The sequence below is a fragment of the Pelmatolapia mariae genome, linkage group LG5 (assembly GCF_036321145.2).
Source record: "Pelmatolapia mariae isolate MD_Pm_ZW linkage group LG5, Pm_UMD_F_2, whole genome shotgun sequence".
Classification (NCBI taxonomy): domain Eukaryota; kingdom Metazoa; phylum Chordata; class Actinopteri; order Cichliformes; family Cichlidae; genus Pelmatolapia; species Pelmatolapia mariae.
The window spans coordinates 19,613,752-19,638,981 of NC_086231.1; the positions used below are offsets into that span (position 1 = coordinate 19,613,752).

Consider the following 25,230-nt stretch of genomic DNA (forward strand, 5'->3'; position numbering starts at 1 on the left):
TGTAACGTACTTGTTGAGGATGTGGTATTCTCTGACCATATGCCTATTTTATGTGACTCTTTTTAATCCTATTGTTAAACGGGCTGTACCTGTTCGATGTTATCGTGCTTTTGGCTCAAATGCTGCCGAGCGGTTTTCCATATTGTTTGACCAACTTATGTCTTATCCTCCTGAGTTGTCCATCTCAGATGGATTATTTTCTTATTTGGATTCTGCATGTAAATATGTCCTCGATGTTATTGCTCCTTTAAGATTCAGACAGTGCAAGCCCAAGGCTAGTCCTTGGCTAACTGATTTTACCAGCGCCGCTAGAAAATAATGTAGAAGATGTGAAAGACGGTGGAAAACGGATAGGCTCTAGGTCTCTCTGGAAGCTCTTAAGACTAGCTGGAACGTCTATCAGAGAGCAGTAAAGGCCGCCAAGCACTCCTATTTTTCTCAACTTATTGCTGCCAGCTCGCATAACCCTCGTGTATTGTATAACACTATAAATTATGTACTTAATACAGAAGGCTATGTTCTTTTGCACTCTTCTCAGGTTATGTGCAATAAGTTTCTTAATTATTTTGTGGACAAGGTTGCTAGGTTGAGACCTCTGACTCTGTCTACTGCTGATCTGGCATGCATGGTTCTTGCTTTTCTACCAATTGTTTTACCTGTTTTAGCGAAACTGTGTTGAATGCTAAACCGTGTGGCTCTCCAAATGATGTTGTTCCTCCCCGCTTTCTCAAAAAGGTATTTCCTACCATCGGACCACACATTCTGAACATTATGAATACTAGTCTTTTGTCTGATCAAGTACCTAACGAGTTTAAGCATGCAGTCATACATCCTTTACTTAAGAAACCAGGGTTAGACAGCTCAGTCATGTCAAATTTTAGACCCATCTCTAAGCTTCCCTTTCTGAGTAAGATCCTGGAAAGGATTGTTTATACTCAGTTGATGGACTATTTGAATGACTCTCAATTGTCTGAAATCTTTCAGTCTGGCTGTAAGCCCTTTTACAGTATGGAGACAGCCCTCGTAAAAGTTATGAATGACATTCTGATAGCGACAGACCGTGGTAAATATGCAGTGCTTGTCTTGTTGGACATGATCGCTGCATTCGACACAGTGGATCACGATTTGCTGATCTCCCGCTTACAGCACTGTGCGGGAATTTCTGGTTCGGCACTTTTGTGGTTAAAATCTTATCTCTCAAACTGGACTTTTTGTGTTAAGTTGGGGTCGGCTTCATCCTCTGTGGCCCATCTGCTTTGGGGTGTGCCACAGGGATCTATTCTTGGGCCATTATTGTTTTCGCTGTATCTTCTGCCTCTTGGTGCGATATTTGGAAAACATAAAATTTCATTCCATCTATATGCAGATGACTGCCAGCTTTATTTACCTTTTAGTCATTCTGATAGTCTCCCAAGTCGACCTCTGCTTGACTGCCTTAGTGATGTTAAAGCATGGATGGCAATTTTTTTTCTTAAATTTTAATGATCATAAGACAGAAGCAATCTTATTTGGCCCAAATCGTTTTTCTGATGCTCCAGATGTTGATCTTGCCGCTTTGACTTCCCATTTAAAGAGTTCAATCACAAATCTCGGAGTAAAAATTGATTCTGCACTTACCTTTGATGGTCATGTGAACGGGGTGGTAAAATCAGCATTCTATCACCTCAGACATTAAGCCCTTTCTTTCTAAGCGTGACTTGGAAACTGTTATTCATGCCTTTATTACTTCACTTTGTCATGCTTGCAACTAGTGCAAAATACTGCAGCACGATTTTTAACTGGCAGAAGGAAATTCGACCACATCACTCCGGTTTTGGCTTCTCTACATTGGCTTCCTATTGAATTTAGGATCTGTTTTAAAGTCCTTTTATTGGTTTTTAAATCTCTAAATGGTCTGGCACCTGTTTATTTGTCTGTTTTGTTGAAGCCCCATGTCCCAGCTGTTGCTTTCAGTCCCTAAGTCACGGCTGAAACTTAGAGGAGACCGAGCGTTCTCTATTTTGGCTCCGATGCTTTGAAATACTCTTCCTTTCCATATTAGACAAACTACATCAGTGCCAGTTTTTAAGTCCAGATAAAAAAAACAACAATTTTTACTCCCTGGCTTTTAACTCTGTGGGTAACTGACATGTTTATTAATTTTATTGCTATGTTTGTTTTTTGCTATTTTATTACTATATTTATATTTGTATTGTACAGCACTTTGGTCTACCTGGTGTGTTTTTAAAGATCTATATAAATAAACGATGATGATGATATTGGATGTTTATTAAGACCTTCACTGTGCTGTGTGTGTTTCAGGATCACTCTTTATGACTACCAGGCCCTTTGCAGAGAGTATGCTGGGAGCAGTGACAGTGCACGCACTTTGTCAGATGTAAGTGTGCAACAGACAGCGTTTAGAGGAAGAGAAGTAAAAGGATATTTATAATCTGTGGTTCACAACATCTACAGCTGCATATGTCCTCAAACTAAACCACTGGCCATAGAACATATTTCAGTTCGTGGTTATCATTTGCATGCTGCTGGTGCATGTTGAACAAGTGGAAAATGAACTACAGCATTTACAACAATCAATACAAAACAAAGCAAATAAAAAAGCTGACCTTATCTTTTCTTTGTCTTTTAGCCATTTTCTGTAGTTAAATGGCTTCTGACTGAACTTGTCATGTAAGAATTTTAATAAAATATTTGTTTAGTATGGTTTACTCTGTTCTCATAACTTTCATCACAAACACTGATTATGTTTTATGTTTCTGCTTTTCTCTTAGTTTCCTGCTAGAATTTAACCTGTACAGCTGGTGGAATATTGATCTCTCAGTTAAAGGTAACCGTAACTTCGTGATGATTTATAGGCATTTGAGAGGGAGAATATTTGAAAAGTATGAGCGGCAAAATGAAAACCTCTTCTGCTTAATGCTGGTTTTGCAAAGTGTCTGTGTTTCAGTTAAACCTGCTCTGTTTCACATTCAGCTCAGAGATCTCGGGGTAAAACCATGATGGTACCATGTGATACAGAATACCCTGCATTTGTGTCTGAACGCACCATCAAAGAAACAACTGGAAACATTGAGTGCGACGGCTGCATCAGGTGCTGCAAAGTGAACTGTCTATTAATCATGAAATAATAATCTAATAATATCATTTGATTATATTTAACCAACATTAAACTTTTTTTAAAATTAGACTTTGTGTTTGTGCTGCAGATCTTTTGTCATACAGCAGATTCCCAGCAGCAACCTGTTCATGGTTGTTGTGGATAATAAGTGTGACTGCAGCAGTGCTCCTCCAGTGACAATGGATCCCATTGAGATCATATATATCCTTTCTGTATGAAGCAGAGACATTTCATGAACTGAAACAAAATAACTGAAGGGTTTTTTTTAAATTTGTTTCTTAAATATGTTTAGCTGGCTGTGAGAAAAAGTGATCATTATGAATTTCATCTTGAGGGGTTTCACTATTGAGATTATTACACTTAGGGTTAAATTTGAAGTTGTGGTTTAGGGTAAGTGAGGTTTAATGCATGTTAGTTGGGTTTCAAACTTAGAACCATATCTTGTTGATTTATTCTTACACCCTTGACTCCTTTGAACACAACGAGTCACTAAAATGTGAGAGACTGAAGTATCAGAAGGACAGAAAAAAGCCTGAATCATGTCATCCTTTCCACCCTGAGGTATGTGAAAGTGTTGATCTGCACACACTATCTGTATGTATGTGGGTCTATACAGTGAAAGCTGACAGTAAAGAAAACACAAATAAGGTTATGTGCTACTCTATGAAAATGTGATAATGGTAATACAATTCCATATAACATCAATGAAACTGTTTTCTTTCTGTAAGAATAACATAAATGTTATAATAATATAATAGTAAGTTAGCTTTAGAGATAGTAGTTAAAGTGGTAGTAGTAATAGGGAGCTGGTACTTGATTTTTAACCCACTGGCTTGTTTCTAAGTTTTAAGATCTGGGCTACAGTAGTATATGAAAGGCCAGTCCAAACACAATGTGGAGTGATGATCGCATATCCTTTTCTAGCATTAAATGTCTAAAAAGTAATTCGGTAATAAAAATGTACATATTTTAAATCTTATATTTAAAATTTTCAGCTATGAATTGTTAACTCATCCCAGAATTTTAGAGGGTTGGTTTCTTTGGTTTGTTGAAATCCTGATCTGTATTTTTCACTTGTACATTGCAATTCCAAGGGGGATTGTTCTCATCCATGTCACTGAATAGTTACTTCACTTTGTTTTTACATATAAATAACATTATATAGGTCAAGTTAACATTATTAAAAAGGTTATCTAAAGATATGATATGATGTTTATAATCAGTACTGTCACAGCCAAATACAACGCATTCAAACTGGTAAGTTTACTAAAAAAGCATGTGTACTGCAATATGACAATTGATTGTGTACCTTACAGGAAAATGCCATGGAGTGTGGTTCAGCAACACGCTTCTCCAGTCCCCTAGCAGCAGCTCTGCTGCCTCTGATAACAGCGACCATCAGCAGGTGACCAATAGCAGCTGCAGTGGAAATCAGTAAGGACTAATTCAATGAGAGGAAGCTTATAGACACATAAAAACATGAATTTGCTCATACCTCTAATACAGGCAGCACTCTACAAAGACAAAATCTTTATCAGTAGCACTGAGACACATCCATTAATGCAGAGAACAAAAGAAAATGAGAATAACCGGAGTGGTTGGTGACTTTGATCAGTGCACTGCAGAGCACACCAAATAGAGTTTGCAAAATAGCTCTACGTGTGTGCTGAATTTATTAGAAGAAAGAAACGCAGAATGCCTCACAACAAGTGAGATTGCTTTGCTCAAAGTCTAAGACAAGGGCCTTTGTGCACAGGAAGACATTAAATGTTTGATTATTTGTTGTGTCAAGAAAAATATGAAAGCTATTGTCTGCAGAATGTAGAATGAACTTTTGTGAGTGAGAAAAGAATGCAGAGTGGCCTTTGTTTTAGGCAGTAAATCATAACAAACAATTGATAGTGCTAACACAGTCTTCAGTTTGTTAAAACAATTTATTTGTTTTACTAAATTTGCTTTGATGTCTGTAATGGATCATGTAAAATAGTAGTGAGACACTGGAAAATATTAAATGGCTTTATTCTGTTTATTCTGTTTTTTTAAGCAAATGATATTTAACAAAAGTACAAGATGCATGAATAAGAGCAGTGTGTTTGAAGAATGTGACATTGATGTGTTCAGCCATTTGTCAAGGTGACCACATACTTGTAACTACATGTTTAGGAAAGCTGATGAATAAATGCAAATAAATATTTTCCATCATTTACACATTAAGCTGCTTTTTGTGTGGGTGAGTTTGTGTAGCTGTATTGCAGACACTGAATATAAATGTGATGCTATTTATATACAGTCCTGGAGGAAAAACAAAATATATCCTATTACAAAAAATGTGTTAAGCATAAAATAGACAACACATAAGAAAACAATGCTTTTTTAACTTTTTAATTTAGTTAGGAATTTAACATTTATGCTATGAAACTGTCTTAAGGCAGTCATCTTAAAACAATTTTCATCTGCAGTTTACACGGGGTTCACAGAGGAGTACAGAGGGTTCACAGTGCTATACACCATACTCTTCAGGGCTGATGTAGCTGGCTTCTTGGCGATGGTTGAGTACAAATAGTATATGTCAGCCTGGCGGGGGAAAAAAGAAAATAAACTGTATTATCTATTAACTTATATGACCAACAGATTTAATGTTGCCCCTGTGACAAGAGATGGAAAGTAATGAAGTACTTTCAAATGAAGTACTTGACAAATTTTCACTTTTACTCCTTACATTTTAACACAACTAACACTTTCTGCTCCTTAGATTTTCAAAACAGGCTGATTTGAGCCTAAACAATAAGACATGAAAGGCAGGCCTAATGGTGTATCAATCACCAGGGTTATCCCATAGTAAGAGATGAAAGAGGCAAAACTGTATTTTTGCATAATTTATAGCACCATAGGGGTTAAAGTGGGCTGGTGCTTTTTATGGCAAAACACCAGGACAAGTGCAGATGTCCATAAGTTGCGTGATCATGGTACTTCAGCATCTACCTAGCTACAGAAGAGGAGAGAGGATAAGGGTATAATATTTTTTAAGAGGCAGGTCATTTCAAATGTACAGAGCCAAAGGACACTAGAGAAAAAAACAAAAAGATGTACTTTTGCAAGATCCTGCAAAAGTATTGCGAAAGCCTAAGAAATACCTTTTCCCCCTGCATTTATCGTACTTCCATCAGTACCTGCTGTCAAGAGTACTGCAGCTGGTTGTTAATGAATTCAACCAAGACTGCCAGGTCAGAGTGCACCTTGTGACGACTGTGCCTGCTTACACTAAGAACTCTCTTTAGAAATCTTTAATTATAAAAAACCTGTGTATTGTCAAGCACTGTTTTAATGTTTTCATATTTTAGGCCAAGTTCAAAGTAAAACTGTTTGTCTTCCATCTCTATGGTTTTTTCCATGGTCTCAGTACTGACCTGGAAGTATATGGACTTAAATTAAAAACTAGCGGGATCTTACAGAAGTAACTCGAGATCTCGCAAAACATTTGCAAAAGTATATCTTCTTTTCTTTTTTTCTCTCCAATGTCTCCAATGTTAATTTCTTTAACACTTCTGCTTAAGTACAGAATGTCTATACTTTTGCCACCTCTGCTTCTGGCAGACGGGGTGATCGTGGCTCAAGAGTTGGCAGTTCGTCTTGTAATCGGAAGGTTGCCGGTTTGAGCCCTGGCTCTGACAGTCTCGGTCGTTGTGTCCTTGGGCAAGACACTTCACCCGTTGTCTACTGGTGGTGGTCAGAGGGCCCGGTGGCGCCAGTGTCTGGCAGCCTTGCCTCTATCAGTGCGCCCCAGGGCAGCTGTGGCTACAATGTAGCCACAGCTAGCCACAGTCAGTCACACCAGTGTGTGACTGACTGAATGTAGTGTAAAGCCCTTTGGGGTCCTTAGGGACTAAGTAAAGCGCTATACAAATACAGGCCATTTACTTACTTCATTTTTTTGAAGGTGCTGTCCATCTTCTTGAGTAGAATCTGCAATTGAAAGGAAATTCTTTTATGCAAAGCATGTTATAGAAAAAAGGTTTTTGAGGTTTTATAAAATTTTCCATGTACTTCTATCATTTACATTCTTACAAATAAAGATACAAAGCAGCTCACCTGGATCAGCAGCAGGTACTGAGGTGATTACAGAGTATGCTTGCTCGTTACCTGGAGGTGACTAGTTTGAAAAAACAAAATAATAATTATTATTTATTTAATAATAATTTAAATTGACTTATTATTGGAAAAAATATTTTATATCAATACATTTAACCTGATAAGCCTTATAATACACATACTGGAAAGTGGTCCCGTAAACAATTTGGACACTTCAACAGCAAACTTCTAATATTTCATATGGAATGAACTCATTAAAATTCTCCTGGCTGGAGATTTTAACTGGTTCTCTTCTGCCTCAGAGAGTTTAAATTTATGTGTGAATCTATGTGTGATTAATACAATCCCACACAACTAATTTTCAGCTAAAACTCATCCAAGTCTTAAATGGCCAGAAAATGATTTATTTTTAACTAAGACTCTGCATCTGCATCTCATACTGGGGTTTTGTAAATGATATCAGTGGCCTCTGTGTGGTAGCTGCAGTCAAACAGTTGAAGCTCCAAAATCAAGACCACAAATAGTTTTTAAATGAGCTTTTAACCATTTCTGTGATCAAGCTTTCTCTTGTGATTTATAGAGCTACAACTGGAATACAATCAGCTGTACATCACTGTTGTAGAGCTGGCATGGAAATACTTTCATGGTGTGCTTATCAAAATTATAAATAAACATGTGCCTATCTGACTGCCAAAACAGTCCTTGCTTTCTCCTCAGCTGTCCAGTCTCCTCACGAAAAGGGATGTTGCCTGGGCTCAGGACAAAAAATAAATCTGAGGTAAACTGTCAGATTTTTAGACAGCTCAGAAATCATTCAACCTCCTTAATTATTATTATTATTTTTTTTACTTTATTGTAGCTGCGAATTTCTGTCCCAGGCTTTGAAAAAACAACTCTTTCACCTCTTAATGTTTATGTAATGTAATGTTTCCAGGTTTATTTCTGACTCATACATACAAACAAAGCTAACATATCATGATGTCACAGTCAAAAAACTGTTTGCTGCTAGAGCACTCATTCTATCCCCCTACCAACAAGCACCGTACAGTGTTCATCTTACCCGACACAAATTGACACGCAGCATATATTTCCTTCATAACATCTTATACAAATCAAACATGTAACACAATAACCCAATATTCTTCTATGGATTGGCTCTAACAGTTACTGAGTATGGAAATTGTGTACATCACTGTTCTCTGTATGCTGCTGCTAAATCGCCATCTATGTAGAGCTGTAGATTTTCCCATTTAACTGGTTCCCTTTTATTTGTGTTTATTTGTGTTAAAGCCACCACCAATCTAGCATTTGCACACAGAACCTCATACAAATTAAAAGTTTAACTTTTAATTGAAATAACGGTTGTTTTCTCATTTAATAATATTATTTTATCATTACTTTAATATAGCACACAGTTCAGTTATCTTTGCCCAAAACCAGGGGGTAGAAACATCCTCCAAAAAGCTACTTGATAAGAATTTAGTGATTCTGATTTCATTATTGATATTACTTATCGATTAGATTCCTTAACCATTATCATTGGGTTCTCATTGGGTCCACTTTGAGAGTCACCACCATCACTACGCAGCATATCAAAGACATTACATTTGTACAAATGCATACAAATTAATTGTATGCTCTGTGGTCAAATGTTTGTGCATGTTGGAGGTATTTCCCCTCCTTGTTATGTTTAGTGTTGGTGTCATGACTCAAAAAACAATGTCTTACACTAAGCAGTTTTCTTAAAAGTAATGCTGTACATTTTTTAACTACTCCAAGAAGAAAAAAATTAATTAAACTATTTGCTACATTACTTTTGCGTTTCACACTGGGTTCTTGGCAAGCTTATCGTTAGCGGCAAGCTTATCATTAGCATGCTTGCAAAGAGCCAAAGTTGTGTTTGCAGTATAATGCAGTTGTTTCTATTCTTGATGCAGTTGGCATTTTACTATCGCACTCTCATCCTTTTGTTCAGTAAAAATAAAATGTCCATATCTGCGTTGTACACTGTGTCACTATTTTCCACCTCTGACACATCAACTGAAATCAGCTGATTATAGTGCAAGTGGCACCTATAAGCAAACTTACCAGCAGGCAGACTAACAACTCCAAGGTACAACCAGTTCTCTGCAAGCGATTCACATCCCTACTCTACTCTACTATCTGAAAATACATGTGACTGCTCACAGTTTAAAATTTCTCTAGCCACAAAGCCTATTAATAGTGCAAACATCTCGTTCCATTGAGATTATGTGAATTTCAGTATTTTGAAAGGAGTTAAATGATGTTTTTTTTTAATTACTTCAAAGAGTACCCATCTGCCACAGCTTGAAGTGTCCAGATACTTTCAGAACCACTAACTCACAAAGTTATACTGGGAGCTTTTGTTTTTAATTACCACTTCTTCAAGATGTGTTGTGTTCATTAAGCCATCTACAATTGAAAGTAAAAAAAAAATTGTATAAACATAAACATAGTATATACTATAGTTAAGAATTGCAAAAAGCTTAAAGTCACTATTTGTTTACATTACCAGTGCAGTGCGCTTGTGAGCTACAAGAAAAAAAAAGGCAAAATCATTTTCATGGACATAATACAGAAACCATTGGAAACAGTTGCAGAAAAAGTTAAAGCATGTCTTACCTGCTGGTAACAGAATTTACTGGAAGTATTAAAAAAAAAAGAAAACATAAAAGTAATTGCTGATCAAACCATTTTCATGATCCATAAGGAAATATTGGAGAAAAGAAATACTAAAGTAATACTAAACAAACCAGTTCTGATTAGTAGACACAGTAACTGAAGTAACTCATATGACATGAGATGTAAATTAGGCTTGAGATATTTACTTTGGAACTATAATGCTACAACACGGAAAACTATGAGCTTCCCTGCCTAATCCAATTCTCCATATGACTCCATTGCACATGATGTCATAGGCTATACTAAATGGAGAGAGATTAAATGAAGCAGATAAAAAGCTCACATATATTTATGTATTTATTATTTCTAACTCGTCTATGCAAAACCTGAAAATGAATTAGAATTTTTTTTTGTAACAATAAAAGTGGAAAAACCTTGGTACAATTTGCATTTAAAATGATTTTTTCTAATTCTCAATTTTGTGTAAGAAAAGCAGTATGAATATTTAAATAAACAATGTATTTGGAGTTCATTAAAAACAAATAAAAATAAACAGCATTTCTCACCAGTTCTTTTCAGATTCCTCACAAGTACACATCCCAGTAAGACATAACCAACAGCAACTCCACAACCAGTTGAAACCACCAGTGGTTTCCATATCAGTTCATCTGTTTTGCAGCACAAGAGGTCATAAACAAGACAATCTCACTTTTTCAGTTGCACAAAACTAAGACTGAGACAAAGCTGAGATGGCGACCGAGACAGTGAAACCAACCAATAACAAACTTGTTCACCATAGATAATGGAGTAACCATTTCTAAGATGATCATTTGAAATGGTGGTTACATTTTGAGATATATTTTTTTTCAAAATAACATACCATCACATACAGATTGATAAGATTTATAAATCGCTGCATTCTGGATTTATTTATTTATTTTTATTTGTAAATTTGGAGTTTAAAAACAAAGATAGGTTTATACCTGTTATTTTTATGTGATTACATAATATGTATCCTATGTGGAACAGTAGTGGACAAACTAGAAAATAATATTACAGTGTCACAATGACATATGTTCATGACAGATACCTGTGTGAACTTTGTGCCCAGATGATGTTTTACCAGGATTGACAGTGGTTAAATCTGTGGTTCTTCCATCCTTTGAAGTTGTCCCTAAACACAAATTTAAGACTGGAATATTACAGCAGGAAACATCTGAGATTAGTATACTGTACAAATGTATAATAAGGTGGAATAGAAAGTCAAAAGCTTTGTAGTTTATTTTATTCATTGTTAATAAAAACAATGACATTTGTAAATCTTTGCATTTAGTTTTTATCTACATCTTATGCAGCATTATAACTTTTTTGGATTCTTGGTCATAAAACAGATAGATTTAGATTTAGACCTGTTTTGTAATTATATAACATTTACGTGGCACTAGTGTTTGAAAGACAGAGTAGAGGACAAACTTGGAAAAAAACAAAACAACAACAACAAAGATAACAAAAATACCAAAGAAAGAAAAAGAAATGTCACGCTGTCCCAATAAAATATTTTAAGGAAGGATACCTGTGTCAACTCTCTCCCCAGATGATACTGTACCAGGACGGAAGGTTGTCAAATCTGTGGTTCTTTCATCCTCGAGATTTGCCCTTTAATAAACATTTAACAGTGACAAATTATAGCACAAAATATCTGTGATGAGGATACTGCATAAATGTATAAATGAAAGAAAGGAGGTCACTCACTTTGTACTGTATTTATTTGGTTGTGAATAAAATACAGGCTGATAACATTAAAAAATCATTGCATTCTGGTTGTATTTATATTTTTTTTTGTAAATTTGGGTTTTGAAAACACAGACAGGTTTATACCTGTTATTTTTATGTGATTACATAACATGTATCCTATGTGGAACAGTAGTGGACAAACTAGAAAATAATATTACAGTGTCACAATGACATATGTTCATGACAGATACCTGTGTGAACTTTGTGCCCAGATGATGTTTTACCAGGACTGACAGTGGTTTAATCTGTGGTTCTTCCATCCTTTGAAGTTGTCCCTAAACACAACTTAAGACTGGAATATTACAGCAGGAAACATCTGTGATTAGCAAACTGTATAAATGTATAATGAGGTGGAATAGAAAATCCATTTCTACATCTTTGCATTTTGTTTTTATTTACATCTTTATATAGAATCCGAACTTTTGTAAATTTGGTTTTGAAAAACAAAGATTTATTTAGACCTATTACTGTTGTGTAACATTTACTGTATGTGGCACTAGTGCTTGTAAGTTAGAATAGTGGACAAACTTGATGATGATGATGTTTTATCAGGAATGATGGTTGTTAAATCTGTCGTGCTTGCATCCTTTGGATTTTCCACTAAAGTTACATTTAAAACTTAAATGTTACAATACACAACATCTGCTGTTTTGATACTGTATGAATTTTGCCTCAAGGCACTTTATATTTTAAGGTAGACCCTAAAATTATACAATATATAAAGTGTTATATATTGTATTATATAATGTATTATTTTATATGTCCAATGTATAATGGGGTAGAATAGAAAATTACTTACTTTTTTACTTTAATGGTGGACATGTTACTGTATGGAGATGTTAACTCTCCAGACTGTGCAGTGTAAGAACAGTTCAGTTTAATTTCAGTAGGTGATCTGAGATGTGTTAACTCCAGCAGTTTGGTTGCTGTCAGTGTCGTTAGACAGGAAAACTTGTTGACTGTCCCTCCACTTGAAGTGTAGAAATAACATTCAGGCACAGAAACAGATGGGGGAGTCTCACAGTTGAGCGTGACTGAGTCTGTCTCTGTGATCACTGGTGGATTAACGATGAGTATAGGTGGAAGAGGAGCTGAAGAATTGAAGCATTAATTAACATTAGGATTATATCTGTGAACATTGCTTGTGTTGATTCTGCATTAAGATACCATCAGTAATCAGTGCTAAATCCACTCACTTTGAATGATGATGCTGGAAAAGTCACTGTATGGAGAGTTTGGTGCTCCAGGCTGTGTTGTGTAGAAACAGTTCAGTTTAACAGTAGCAGGTGATTTGAGATTTGCCATCTTCAGCAGTTCGGTTGCTGTCAAGTTCGTTAAGCAGGGCAATTCTTTGACAGTTGCTCCAGTGGAAGAGTAGAAAGAACATTGAGACATCGGAACAGAGGATGGAGCCTCACATTTCAGTGTGACTGAATCTGTTTCTGTGATCTCTGATCTGCTCAGTGTCAATTTGGGTTCAGGAAGAGCTGTAAAGTAAGAGAATAACATACAATTAGGTCCATTTATATTTGGACTCAATTTTTGATTTTTACCAGTTTACTGAAACATATTCCAGTTTAGTTATATAATGGGCATAGAGCTGAGTCTGCACAAAATCTGTAGGTGTGTTGGGTATTTGAGAGTATGCAGATTCAAATAGGATGAAGGGTTTCAGAGTTTCAGCTCCTTAACATGTGCCACTCTCTTTTTAAAGAGACTAAAAGTAACCAGACAATTGACTTAAAGGCTATTTCATGGGCAGGTGTGGGCAATTCCCTCATTATGTCATTATCAAGTAAGCAGATAAAAGGCCTGCAGTTGATTTGAGGTGTGGTGCTTGCATTTGGAAGATTTGGATGTGAACAGACAAAATGCGGTCAAAGCAGCTCACCATGCGGGTAAAACAAGCCATCCTTAAGCTGTGCAAACAGAAAAAAACCCATCCGAGAAATTGCTACATTATTGTGAGTGGTAAAATCTACAGTTTAGTACATCCTGAAAAAGACAGAAAGCAAAGGTAAACTCAGCAACACAAAAAGCCCTGGATATTCATGGAGGACAACAGTGGTGGATGATCACAGAATAATTTCCATGGTGAAGAGAAATCCCTTCACAACAGCTAATCAAGTGAAAAACACTCTCAAGGAGGAAGGTGTATGGATATCCAAGTCTAACATAAAAAGAAGACTGTATGAAAGTAAATACAGAGGGTTCACTGCAAGGTACCAGCCACTAATAAGCTTCGAGAATAGAAAGGCTACGCTCATGATCCAAAGCATATCACATCATCTGTATAAAAAAAAAGGCAGACTGAGACACTAGTGTTTATTGATGATGTGACACAGGACAGAAGCAGCAAATGATTTCTGAGGTGTTCAGACACATACTGTCTGCTCAAATCCAGCTATATGCAGTCAAATTGATTGGGCAGCATTTCATAATACAGATGGACAAGAACATACAGCCAAAGCAACCCAGGAGTTTATTAAAGCACAGAAGTGGAATATGCTTGAATGCCCAAGTCAGTAACCTAATCAATTGAGCATGCATTTCACTTGCTGAAGACTAAACTTTGGACAGAGAGACCCACAAACAAACAAGAACTGAAGGCTGCTGCAATAAAGGCCTGGCAGAGCATTAAAAAGGAGGAAACCCAGCATCTGCTGATGTCCATGAGTTGTCTGTGAAGGTTCCATGAGTTCGACTTCGGGCCGTTACGAACAGCAAAGAGTACCAAGTATTAGAAATGAACATTTTATTTTGAGTTATTAATTTTAGTTGATGCCCAATTGCTTTTGAGCCCCTGTTGTCTCTGCGCACCTATTTCTGGAGCTAACTGCATGTGTATGAAGTATGTTAAATATCGATAAAAGTGACTGTCAAAAGAAATATCAAATTCATAAACTGACCTTTGATCTCACAAAAAGAATCTGTTGGAGAAACAATTAGTTAACAAATTAAATAGTTCCAATATTAATATAAAATTAGAAAGATTAAAAATTCAACTTTACATTTCTATTGAGTGTAAGTAGCAGAATTCACATTTAAACAATATATATGAGAGAAAGTTTAACTTACAGAGAAGGATGAGAAACAGTAGATGTCCAGTCATGATGAAGCCGAGTCACAACTGAGAACTGACAGAAATGCCTCCAAAGACTATGTCTACCTGACTTTAATAAACACTCGTCTTTGAGACTTCACACACGTCAGGAAACCAAAGCAGCATCAGTATACAATAACAGTTTCTGACTGGCCACAGAAACACATTCACATAGTCCTCTGTAAATCCACAGCATGTTGTATATTTAGATTTCATTTCATCAGTGCAGACTAACTGGTGCAAAATGTCAGAACCAGTGAAATAAACGAAAAACATAAATGTCAGTATCAGTTCAACACGAGTATTACGATACTGAAATATAATATTGTCTGTGTTTTTAGCCAGATTAGCAAAAATACTCACAGCAAGTCTGTTGAAGGTGTTTTCCTGCTGGGTCAGTGTGGTTCAGGGTCCAAAGTTAGTACAGCAGTACAGGTCACATGACTCCTCCAACTTCATAAAGACATTTTCTTCTGCACCGTAATTACAGAAGTAAGTAGTATGGAGGCAAGGGCGTAGATTTGGTTTTGGCATTGGTGGGGACGGATGATTCAACCACCGAACCCTGCCGTGTTTCTTTTTTTTTCTTTTTGTCTTTGCTTCTTGATAAAGCCTTGATAAAGGTGTATAGCATATGTAGGCAATATACTTGCCTACATATGCTATTCTACATCCTTTTAAACCATTTAAAATCACAATTCATAGTTTTATATGTGCATTATATAATGTTAAATTACTATTAAACAAATGACTGACTAAGTATTTTAGACTTTAGTTTACTTCAGCCATATTCCATATAAATCAGGTATCATACAAAAATATAAATAGTTTCAAATACAGTCATGACAATAAAAGAATATGACTTTAAGGACTTAACAACATTACTTCAGTTATAGTACACCAACATCTCTGATAAATTAGCACTAAGGGAACACTGAATGACCTGGTGGGTTTTGTCCATAAAACTACTCATCTAAGATGACCACAAAGTAAAAGATCTCTCAGCAAAATTATGCAACATTTTAGGCACACTATTGCGTGTGTTTTCTGGTATTCCAGAATCTGCCGAAGAGGACGCGGAGGCAACGGTGAAAAGCTTCATTAAAACCCACCTGAAGCTGCCGGAGGACACCGTAAAGAACATCGCCTTCGAAAGGGTGCATCGCTTGGGGGCTGTGAGGTCGCCGACCGGGAGACCACGCCCTGTTGTGGCCAAATTCGGCCAATTCAAACAGAAGGAACAGGTGAAGAGTCGCGGCAGGGAGCTGAAAGGAACGGACTTCAGCATGAACGACCAGTTCCCCAAAGAGATCCTGGAACGATGCAGGAACTGTTCCCAGTTCGACGTAGCTTCATCCAGAGAGGCTCCCGTGCTGTCATCGCCGTGGACCGGCTCTACGTGGACGGACAGCTCTACCGCGACCCCGGCACCACTCCGTGGTTATATTGACTGCACTCCAGATAAGACCCCGCTACACTCTTTTCTTATTCACTCACACGCTCTCCTTTAACATGTGTTTAACCTTGTAATATCAGTATGATGTCATAGCAGATATAACACCGTCACCCTCCGTCATTGCTTTAATTAGAATGTTTCCGTTTCTTTTCTTTTTTTGTTGTCGCTCACCGTTCTCGTGGTTTCTTTCTTTCTTTCTCTTTTCTTTCACTGCTGTGATCACCTACTTCCCCACTCACCTACAAACAACACCCTCTATTTCTGCATATTCACAGACCACGATCACGCAAACACTTGCGCTCAACGGCAGCACATTTACAACGGCCTCACAGTGCACACAGACTTATAGGACACACACGCAAGCCACGCTGGTCCATATTAGGTAATATACACACACATAGTCAGACTTATGGAGCCTCTCACCACACATTTTTTTTCTCTTTCTATTTACAAACAAGTGATGTTTCCACATTCTCTTCACCCGTCTAAACGAAACACCCAGCGTACGTCATTAGACATACACACACAATTATGGGCACACTAAGGTTTGTCACATGGAACGTAAAAGGAGCTGGCACCAGAGGAAAGAGGTTAAAGATATTTAACCAGCTTAAAAAACTACAGGCAGATGTTGTTTTATTACAAGAGACTCACAGGCCTGTCACAGGTCTAAACGAACTTAAAACACCTGAGTTTCCTAATGCCTTTGCAGCCTGTTATAATTCAAGACAAAGGGGGGTAGCAATTTTAATACATAAAAATGTTAATTTTACAGTACTCGATACAGTTATAGATCCAGAGGGTAGATTCCTTATTATTAAATTATCAATATTTAACAAAAAGCTATGTATTGTAAGTATATATGGTCCAAATGTTGATGAACCCTCATTCTTCCACGGATTTTTTAGTGCACTCTCTAAACACCTTGATTGCACACTTATTCTTGGAGGCGACCTCAACCTTGGACTAAATGAAGAAATGGATAGGCTGAACACAACAGGAACTCAGCGCAATTGGCAGTCCACAAATATAATCAAACAGTATATGAGCGACTATGGCCTTTGCGATGCATGGCACTCCCTTCACCCCAACAGTAAGGAATATACTTTCTTCTCATATGTCCATCACTCCTACTCTCGTCTGGATTATTTCCTAGTCAGCAGCTCGCTGCTGAGTGACATTTCAGACACTGAGATTCACCCTATAGCTGTCAGCGATCATGCTCCTGTATCTGTAACACTAGTACATAAGAAGAAGGCTACACCAAGTAAAAACTGGAGATTCAATACATCGCTGCTCAAAGATGAAGACTTTATTAAATATTTTAAAAAAGAGTGGACTTCATATTTAGACTTTAATGACACTCCCGGAACATCAGCTTGGGAAGCAGGGAAAGCTGTAATGAGAGGTAAAATAATTTCTTTCTCATCACACAAAAAGAAAAAAGAAAACAAAAATATTCAGGAACTAGAAAAAAACCATCAAATCCTTAGAAGAAGCCTACGCGTGCGATCAAGATCAAGAAATAATGAACAAAATATGCAAAACAAAACTAGAATTAAATGAAATTATTAATAAAAAAAACACAATTCCTAGTACAAAGACTTCGCTTGCAGAATTTTGAACACAGTAACAAATCAGGTCGATTTCTAGCTACCCAGTTAAAAATAAATAAAGAAAAAACAACTATATGTGCCGTTAAAGATTTATCTGGAAACACAATATATGACCCTGGAAGAATAAACAACATTTTAAGGGATTTCTATGAAACTCTATATTCACCACAAATAAACCCGTCTAAAAATGAAATTGATCAGTTTCTTGACAACGTAACTCTTCCAAAATTACTAGACAGTCAAGCAATGGCACTGGATTCGCCACTGACGCCAGGTGAACTCCAGGAAGCGCTGATAAGTATGCCCAATAATAAGGCTCCAGGTCCAGACGGCTTTCCTGCAGAATTCTACAAAGAATTCTGGACAATTTTGACACCAGTATTCCACGGAATGTTGCAGGAAATCAAGGAAAATGGCAGACTACCACCAAATATGAACTCTGCCAACATTAGTCTCCTGCTAAAACCAGGCAAAGACCCTTTATTTCCCTCAAGCTATCGTCCAATATCCTTTATAAATGTAGACCTCAAAATAATCTGCAAAGCCCTCTCAAAAAGATTAGAGAAAATAACCCCCCTCTTAATTCATCCTGACCAAACTGGTTTCATAAAAGGTAGGCACTCATCAACAAACGCACGTAGATTACTTAATTTAATAGACTACTCATACAGTAAAAACACTGAAACCACAATATTATCTCTAGATGCAGAAAAAGCGTTTGACAGAGTTAAGTGGAAATTTTTATTTGCAACTTTACACAAATTTGGTTTTGGAAATTCTTTCATAAACTGGCTAAGAATATTATATAATTCCCCAACAGCTTGTATCAGAACAAATGATCAGACATCCTCCAGCTTCTGTCTCCTGAGGGGCACCAGACAGGGATGCCCACTCTCCCCTTCACTTTTTGCAATTTTGTATCGAACCACTAGCAGCAGCATTTAGACAGGCTACAACAATTAAGGGCATAAAATGTAAGAACATAAAATCAGTCTCTATGTGGATGATGTGTTGTTTTTTCTCCAAAACTCACAAACCAACCTTTCTGAGGTAATTACTCTAATAAACTGGTTTTCAAGAGTTTCAGATTATTCAGTTAACTGGTCAAAATCTACAGTTCTTCCAATTAACTGCTCCTTCCATAATTCTTCTTCTGCCCCACTACAATCTGGAAATATTAAATATTTAGGTATTAATGTCTCTCCTAAGCTTTCAGACTTAACTAAATTAAACCACATCCCGCTTCTAAAGAAAGTAGAAGGCGATCTGACTAGATGGAAATCTCTACCCATATCACTCATGGGAAGGGTCGCCACTATAAAAATGATGATCTTGCCAAAAATAAATTACTTATTTTTAATGATCCCGAACAAACCATCACAAGATTGGTTCAGATCTCTGGATTCGTATATTTCTAAATTCCTTTGGAAAGATAAACCCCCACGTATCAGCTTAAAAACGCTTCAAAGAACCAAGGATAAAGGAGGATTAGATCTACCTAATTTTCAACAATATTTCTTAGCCAACAGGCTTCAGTACATCTCAGGATGGTTAAAACGTACCTTCTTAGATGAGCCCTGGCTAGATGTTGAACAGGCTCTATGCAATAATCTAGAGATTTCAGACCTACCATTTATCAGCTCAAACATCAAAAGACATGAATGCTTTCAAAGCATCAACATCAGCTCTTCTCTGACAGCATGGTGGGAGTTTCTAAAAATAACGGAGTCTTCATTAATCCCATGCAAACGTACACTTATCTGGAATAACCCTGACATATTACAAAACAATAATGTGATTAATTTTCCAGAATGGAGTTGTAAAGGAATTAAATACTTAGAACATATATTAGAGGGAACAGAATTTATTCCATTTGACAGACTAGTTACAAAATATGGGATCAACAAGAAAAGATTTTTAGAATATCAACAAATTAAATCCATAGTAAAAAATAAATTTAACCTCAGTCAAGTTGAATTACAAACACCACCAAGTGCGGTACATTTTCTTTCTCTTAAATCCCCCAAATTATTATCTAAAATATACAGAACACTTTCTAAAATAGATGAATCAGTATCCCTTCCTATTGCATAGTGGGAAGCAGATTTATCAGTCAGCTTAGACCAAAACTTCTGGTCTCAGGTATGCTTAAAAACCTTTAAATTGATTAGAAATCCCAGTCTGCAATTAATACAATACAAAATACTACATAGAGTGCACTACACAGGTCATCGGATGTTCAAGATGGGCTTTACATCTTCCAACAACTGCTCACACTGTCAAGGCAATACACCAGACAATTACATCCACGCTCTTTGGTTCTGTCCACCAGTGCAGAAGTTTTGGCGCAGGATATGTGAAGACTTATCAAAATGTCTGAAATGTAAAATTCCAACCTCCCCTTTAGTGTGCTTGTTGGGAAAATTGGATGATGTCACTACAGAAACTAATACAGTCCACATGGTTTTTACTGCCCTATGCATCGCCAAGAAAACAGTCCTCATGAACTGGAAAAATAAAAATAATCTTAATTCTAGCCAATATAGAAACCATCTAATAGATCACATTAGTCTCGATACAGCCTCTGCCACCACATTAGATCAATCCCTCTGGGCTCCTTTGATCGGCTCCATCACCTAGCGGGGGTGGGGGGTCGTGGTTTGGTCCCGCATTAGCTACTGTGGTTGATGTGGAGGTTGGGACGGGCTTAGGGCATCTGGAGAATCCCTAGGAACGTTATCCCTGGAGGGCTTAACCCGGGGGTTGTGGTCATAACCTGGTTAGTGGCTCTGGTCGCTCTTAGAGGGTGTTCTCCTCGTGGCTGCGTGCAGCAGGGCTGGGGGAAGGTCTGTGCTGGCGGACGTAGGTTACTGGCCTGGTAGCCTGGCTGCCCCTGAGTGGATCCGGGGCAGGCGTGGGGGCTTGGGGTTCAGGGGTGCTTCGCCTCCATGCTGGGGCTCTGGCTGGGCCTTGGGGGCTTCGGTCCTCGTCGGTGTGTCGCCGAGGTTGTGGGCGGGTGGGTGCACGGGGGCTCAGCCCTGGCGCAGGGGGCCTCTGGTGTATCGGCTTTAGGGGTGGGTACAGTTTCCTCTGCGGTGGGGTCGGGTGGGCTGCCCCGGGTCCTGTGGGGCTTGGCGGTGCTGCTGCCGTAGGCCCCGGGCTGGATGGGCCTGGGCTCCCTTGCCTTGGTGGGTACCAGAGGACGGGGGTGCCTACTGGGGTCAGCGGGGGAGCTGGCCCTAGGGAGGGGCATCTTGCCCCTCCCTTCTTTTCCTCCCCATCCCCGGCTGCCTCCCTCTTCCCGCTCCACCACACCCACCCACACAGGTAGGGCCTTGGGGTGCGGGTGTGTCACCAGGGTGCAGGGGAGGCATTCCCCCCCCCCCCCCGTCCCCTTCTGGCCACCTGTGCCTCAATTTTATTCCACAACTTAGACATCCACATTACTCACACTCTCATAACACACATATATATATAGGGCCTTGAGGGTGGCCATGTTAACGGCGTCCAGAGAACGGTCTGTGTATTCAACCCTACCTCTGGCGCCGGTGCCCACCTCTCACTTTTAAATACATGTAGACATTGAGGGTTCTCGGGAGGGGCCGTGCTAACACCTGCTGCTCTCTGGCAGCAGCACCATGCCCTCCCATATTTTAAATGCACTTTAGAACAACACACAGCAACACTACACATGAGCGGGAGGAGGGAGGTATGGGGTCTTCACACACCCCCGTTCTCTGCTGGCCATCGGGGCGGGGGGACTGGGAGGAGGTGTTGGCTGTCCGATTGGCCTCCCTGCTGCTGCAGAGCCTGGGGCGGTCTGCTTGCCTCCACCCCGGAGGAAAGGGTAACATCTCTTGGGTCTAGGTGCCGTTTCCCCCTCTGGGGGCGAGGGTACCTGGACCCGGGGTATAGAGTATGTTTGGGAAGTGTGATTGTGTGTACATGTCCATTTATGTCTATCCTTACGTTGGGTGAGTGCTGAGTGTTTGTATATGTGTGCATGAGGGTGGGAATGCATGTTTGTGTCTGTGTGTGCCTGTTTGTCTGTGTCTATATGTCAGGTCGGGTCTTAGACTCCACCTCTCTGGGAACTCCCAGGCCCTCCAAAGTGTGGAGGCCTATCTCCCCTCACCACACTCCCTGCCGGTGACTGATGCCCTCAGGGGTCGGTGAGTTGGTGGTTCTTGGTGTCCAGGGCTGGGCGCTCAGGTATGTACCAGCTCACTCCCGGTGGCTACTTGGCGGGGCTTGGCACCTGTTGCTCGGTCAGGCCTCTTCCGGGGCGTGGGGGGCCCTCGGGCCTCCAGCCTCTGGGCCTGCGGCTCGGTTCACTCTGGCACAGCTGGCTGCCGGCAGAGCCGGCGGACACGCCAGTGCAGCCCCCTCTGGCTTCTGCTCTGTGGCTACTGGGTGACCCCTCGTCTGGGGATCTCCTCAGCCCTTCCCAGGAGGGTGGCACGGATGCCCCTCCGGTGGTCCTTCTTGGGCTCTCGCACTCTGGGGCCTCTGGATGTCTGGAGCCTGGATCTCCTCCATGCCTGCTTCATGCCCTGGGGGACAGGGCTATGGCTCCCTACACCCTCTAGCAGCCCGTTACATGGGGAAACCTTTTGAATACAAGCGCGCCGATCCACACAGGTGTGCACACGGGTGTTCACTGTTCGTAGACATAAACTACACCTTTCTTGGCTGCTACTTCAAAGCACACTGTGCGCTGTCGGTCCTGCGTGCTGCACAACAACATTCAATATTTAGTATTTACTGCTGTTTACTCTTAGCTAGATTAATGTGATGGTGTTGTGTTTAGTATGTTGCTTTGTTTTTCTTTTGCTTGTTTTCTCTTCTTTTTCTCTCAACAGCTGATCCAGGAGATTTTTTTTTCTTTCTCTTTTTAAGTGCCCTTTCTCACTGTCCCTCTTCCCTTCTGTTTTTCTTTTCCTTCCTCGCTTTCTTTCTCCCTTTCCTATCCCCCAGTCATGTCTGTCCCGTCTGTAACAACTGAAAATAAAATAAAATAAATAATAACAACAAAGGTCAATCAAATGGACCAATACGGCAAGGCCTCGATGATCCATTTGGCAAAATAAATCCATTGGGTATCCTTGTTGGTCTTCAGACAGCAATTCTGATGGCTAAAGAACCAAATGGGACAGGCAAAAAAAAAAAAAACAATGACACCGGTATTCTGAGCTTGTACAGCTTCTTACAACCTGATACTCTCTTTAACTTTACAAAACGTCAGCTGATAAATTAGCAGAGTATTAATCATTCTGAGTAGTGGCATTGCAATATCCTGAGATGACTTTGTCACTAAATCTGAGATAATGTATGCAGCTTTTTTGTGGCTTGTTCATCTGAATCTCATTTGTTTGTGGCTGTTTGTTTTTGCTGTGGACTTAATTGCCAGGACATTAAGTTTTATGTGAAGCAAGTGTGGCCTCTATGTAGTGTCTTCTCTGGTCTGCATTCACAACAAAAAGGCAACAAGTTAGAATGCTTTCGTTTGTTGTCGTGGGCAACAAAGGCCTAAATGGAAAAGCAACAACAGCGTTAGCTAACTATGCTCCCGTGTTTTTTCCCTCTCTTCCCAATGAAGAAATCTCACACATATATATATATTTATATATATATATATATATATATATATATAAAAAAGTAGCTGCAGTAGTAGTAGTAGCCAATGTTGGAAACTGGAATTTGCTGGGATATGGTTTTTCAATTTTGTTGTCCGGGTGGAAAATCGGGAGAAATTGGGGAGAATGGTGGCTCCGGGAGATTTTCGGGAGGGGCACTGAAATGCATAGCCTGTAACGTTATTATGACGGACACATTTTATGAGTGAACTTGACTTTAAGTGACTTACAGGTTTCTTTGAAAAATATTTTTTATATCCAGGTTCTTCTTTTTTGCTGCCATCCTCCTCTCCTTCTTGCAGGTCCTGGCAGCGCAGGCTTGTCGCTGCTAAAACTAAACAGAGCTCTCTGAAAGGTACAGCCATTGGCCATATTTGTCACATGAGGTAGGACTCCAGTAGAGAACGTAATTTAACTCTTTCTGCACCGCTTGGTGAATGAGACTCTGACAGATCGTTTTTTTCTTTCTATCGGGTTTGTTTTTCTTTACTCGAAGAGATCAAATTATTGATGGGGACAATTCAGTAATCGCTGGATATTGGTGGGGACATGTCCCTTCTGTCCATGCCAAATCTACGCCCTTGTGTGGAGGTATTTGTGAAGGGATCCCAACCACCACACAATTACATCACTTCTTATAAAAACTAATCTAAAAAGAACCATAAAAAAACAACTGATAAAAAATGAAATACTTTATATGCTACAATGGTGATAATCACCTTAACTGACTTTTACGATGCACCTACATGACCCAGTTATTTATCATTTAGGTAGCAATTTCTATTACAGCTCAGTAAAAATGAGGTAATAATCAAGTATGATCAAGTCTACATCATCAATTGTATGATCAATTGTGATGATTACCAGTCATTTTCAGGTAATCATCTCAATCTTTGAAGTTTCTTTAAGTGGTTATTATGTTTTTATTAGATGATTTCTGCTTATTACACAGTAACAACAACAGCTATTCCAGGCAATCATCACAAATCCTGAGGTTTGATTTTATCATTTCTTAAAATGGTATTAAATAAATATATCCAGTCCTGAGTCTTTCTGCAGTCCTGATTCCTGCTTATTATACAGAAATTACTAAACATATTTCCATTTAATATGCCAGAAATTTAAGCACAATGTTTACATTATTGCTTTTAAGCAAAGCAGAATGCTGAAAACTTACCTCATTATCGTGAGGTTATTAGCTGATTTTCGGTCAGTATTATCCAGTCAAATCAGTATAATATTACTCACCTGTAACCACTAATATTAGATTACTTGAAAATTCCCTGGTAATTACTTTGATAATTGAGTGGTAATAACTTACAAATTTCTATATTATTGCCTTCTTGGTTCTACCTTCTTACCCCACTTTTACCTCATTATTACTGAGCTGTAACAGAAAGTGCTACAATAGTTTGATAACACAAGTTCTTCCATTGTTACACTGTTTGTTTATTTCCCTGAAATCAAATGTATCTTACTGTTTATTAGTAAAAAATGAAAAAATTATGGTCCTTTCTACAAGCATTTGAGCAAGATATTTTTGAAACATCTGATAACTACAGACACATACATGTCAATATATAATTTCCCAATCTGACTTTTTAACATTCACAGTCATAAAGTCATAAGACTTTATAAAATTATGGGCCCCATGCACTCTTGTTTAAAATGGCTTCAATCCCTTCTGTGCAGTAGCTGGAAAGTCAAACTGAAAGCAGCTGACTTGTTTACAGGCCTTTTTGTATTTCTTTAAACTGGTTTCTGTTTTCCACTTT

At 38.7% G+C, this 25,230-nt stretch overlaps 1 protein-coding gene and 1 long non-coding RNA gene across 3 annotated transcripts in view; one reads left to right on the forward strand and one right to left on the reverse strand.

Annotated features, from left to right (window-relative positions):
• The window catches only part of LOC134627710 (voltage-dependent calcium channel subunit alpha-2/delta-3-like), a 36,529-nt gene extending 31,986 nt beyond the window's left edge, over positions 1-4,543 (forward strand). For both annotated transcript variants that reach the window (XM_063474057.2, XM_063474058.2), the window contains exons 34-40: positions 2,302-2,377; positions 2,630-2,670; positions 2,772-2,827; positions 2,974-3,091; positions 3,207-3,319; positions 3,599-3,679; positions 4,435-4,543. In XM_063474057.2, the coding sequence (XP_063330127.1) occupies positions 2,302-2,377; positions 2,630-2,670; positions 2,772-2,827; positions 2,974-3,091; positions 3,207-3,319; positions 3,599-3,600 (406 nt within the window). In that variant the 3' untranslated portion in view covers positions 3,601-3,679; positions 4,435-4,543. The remainder of the gene's footprint in view (positions 1-2,301; positions 2,378-2,629; positions 2,671-2,771; positions 2,828-2,973; positions 3,092-3,206; positions 3,320-3,598; positions 3,680-4,434) is intronic.
• A 7,870-nt stretch (positions 4,544-12,413) lies between these two features.
• LOC134627712 (uncharacterized) lies at positions 12,414-23,777 on the reverse strand. The gene is made up of 3 exons (XR_010093931.1): positions 23,686-23,777; positions 12,841-13,131; positions 12,414-12,735 (listed from the first exon to the last, which is right to left on the reverse strand). It is a non-coding gene; the product is annotated as an uncharacterized LOC134627712 (long non-coding RNA).
• Between the last annotated feature and the right edge of the window lie 1,453 nt (positions 23,778-25,230).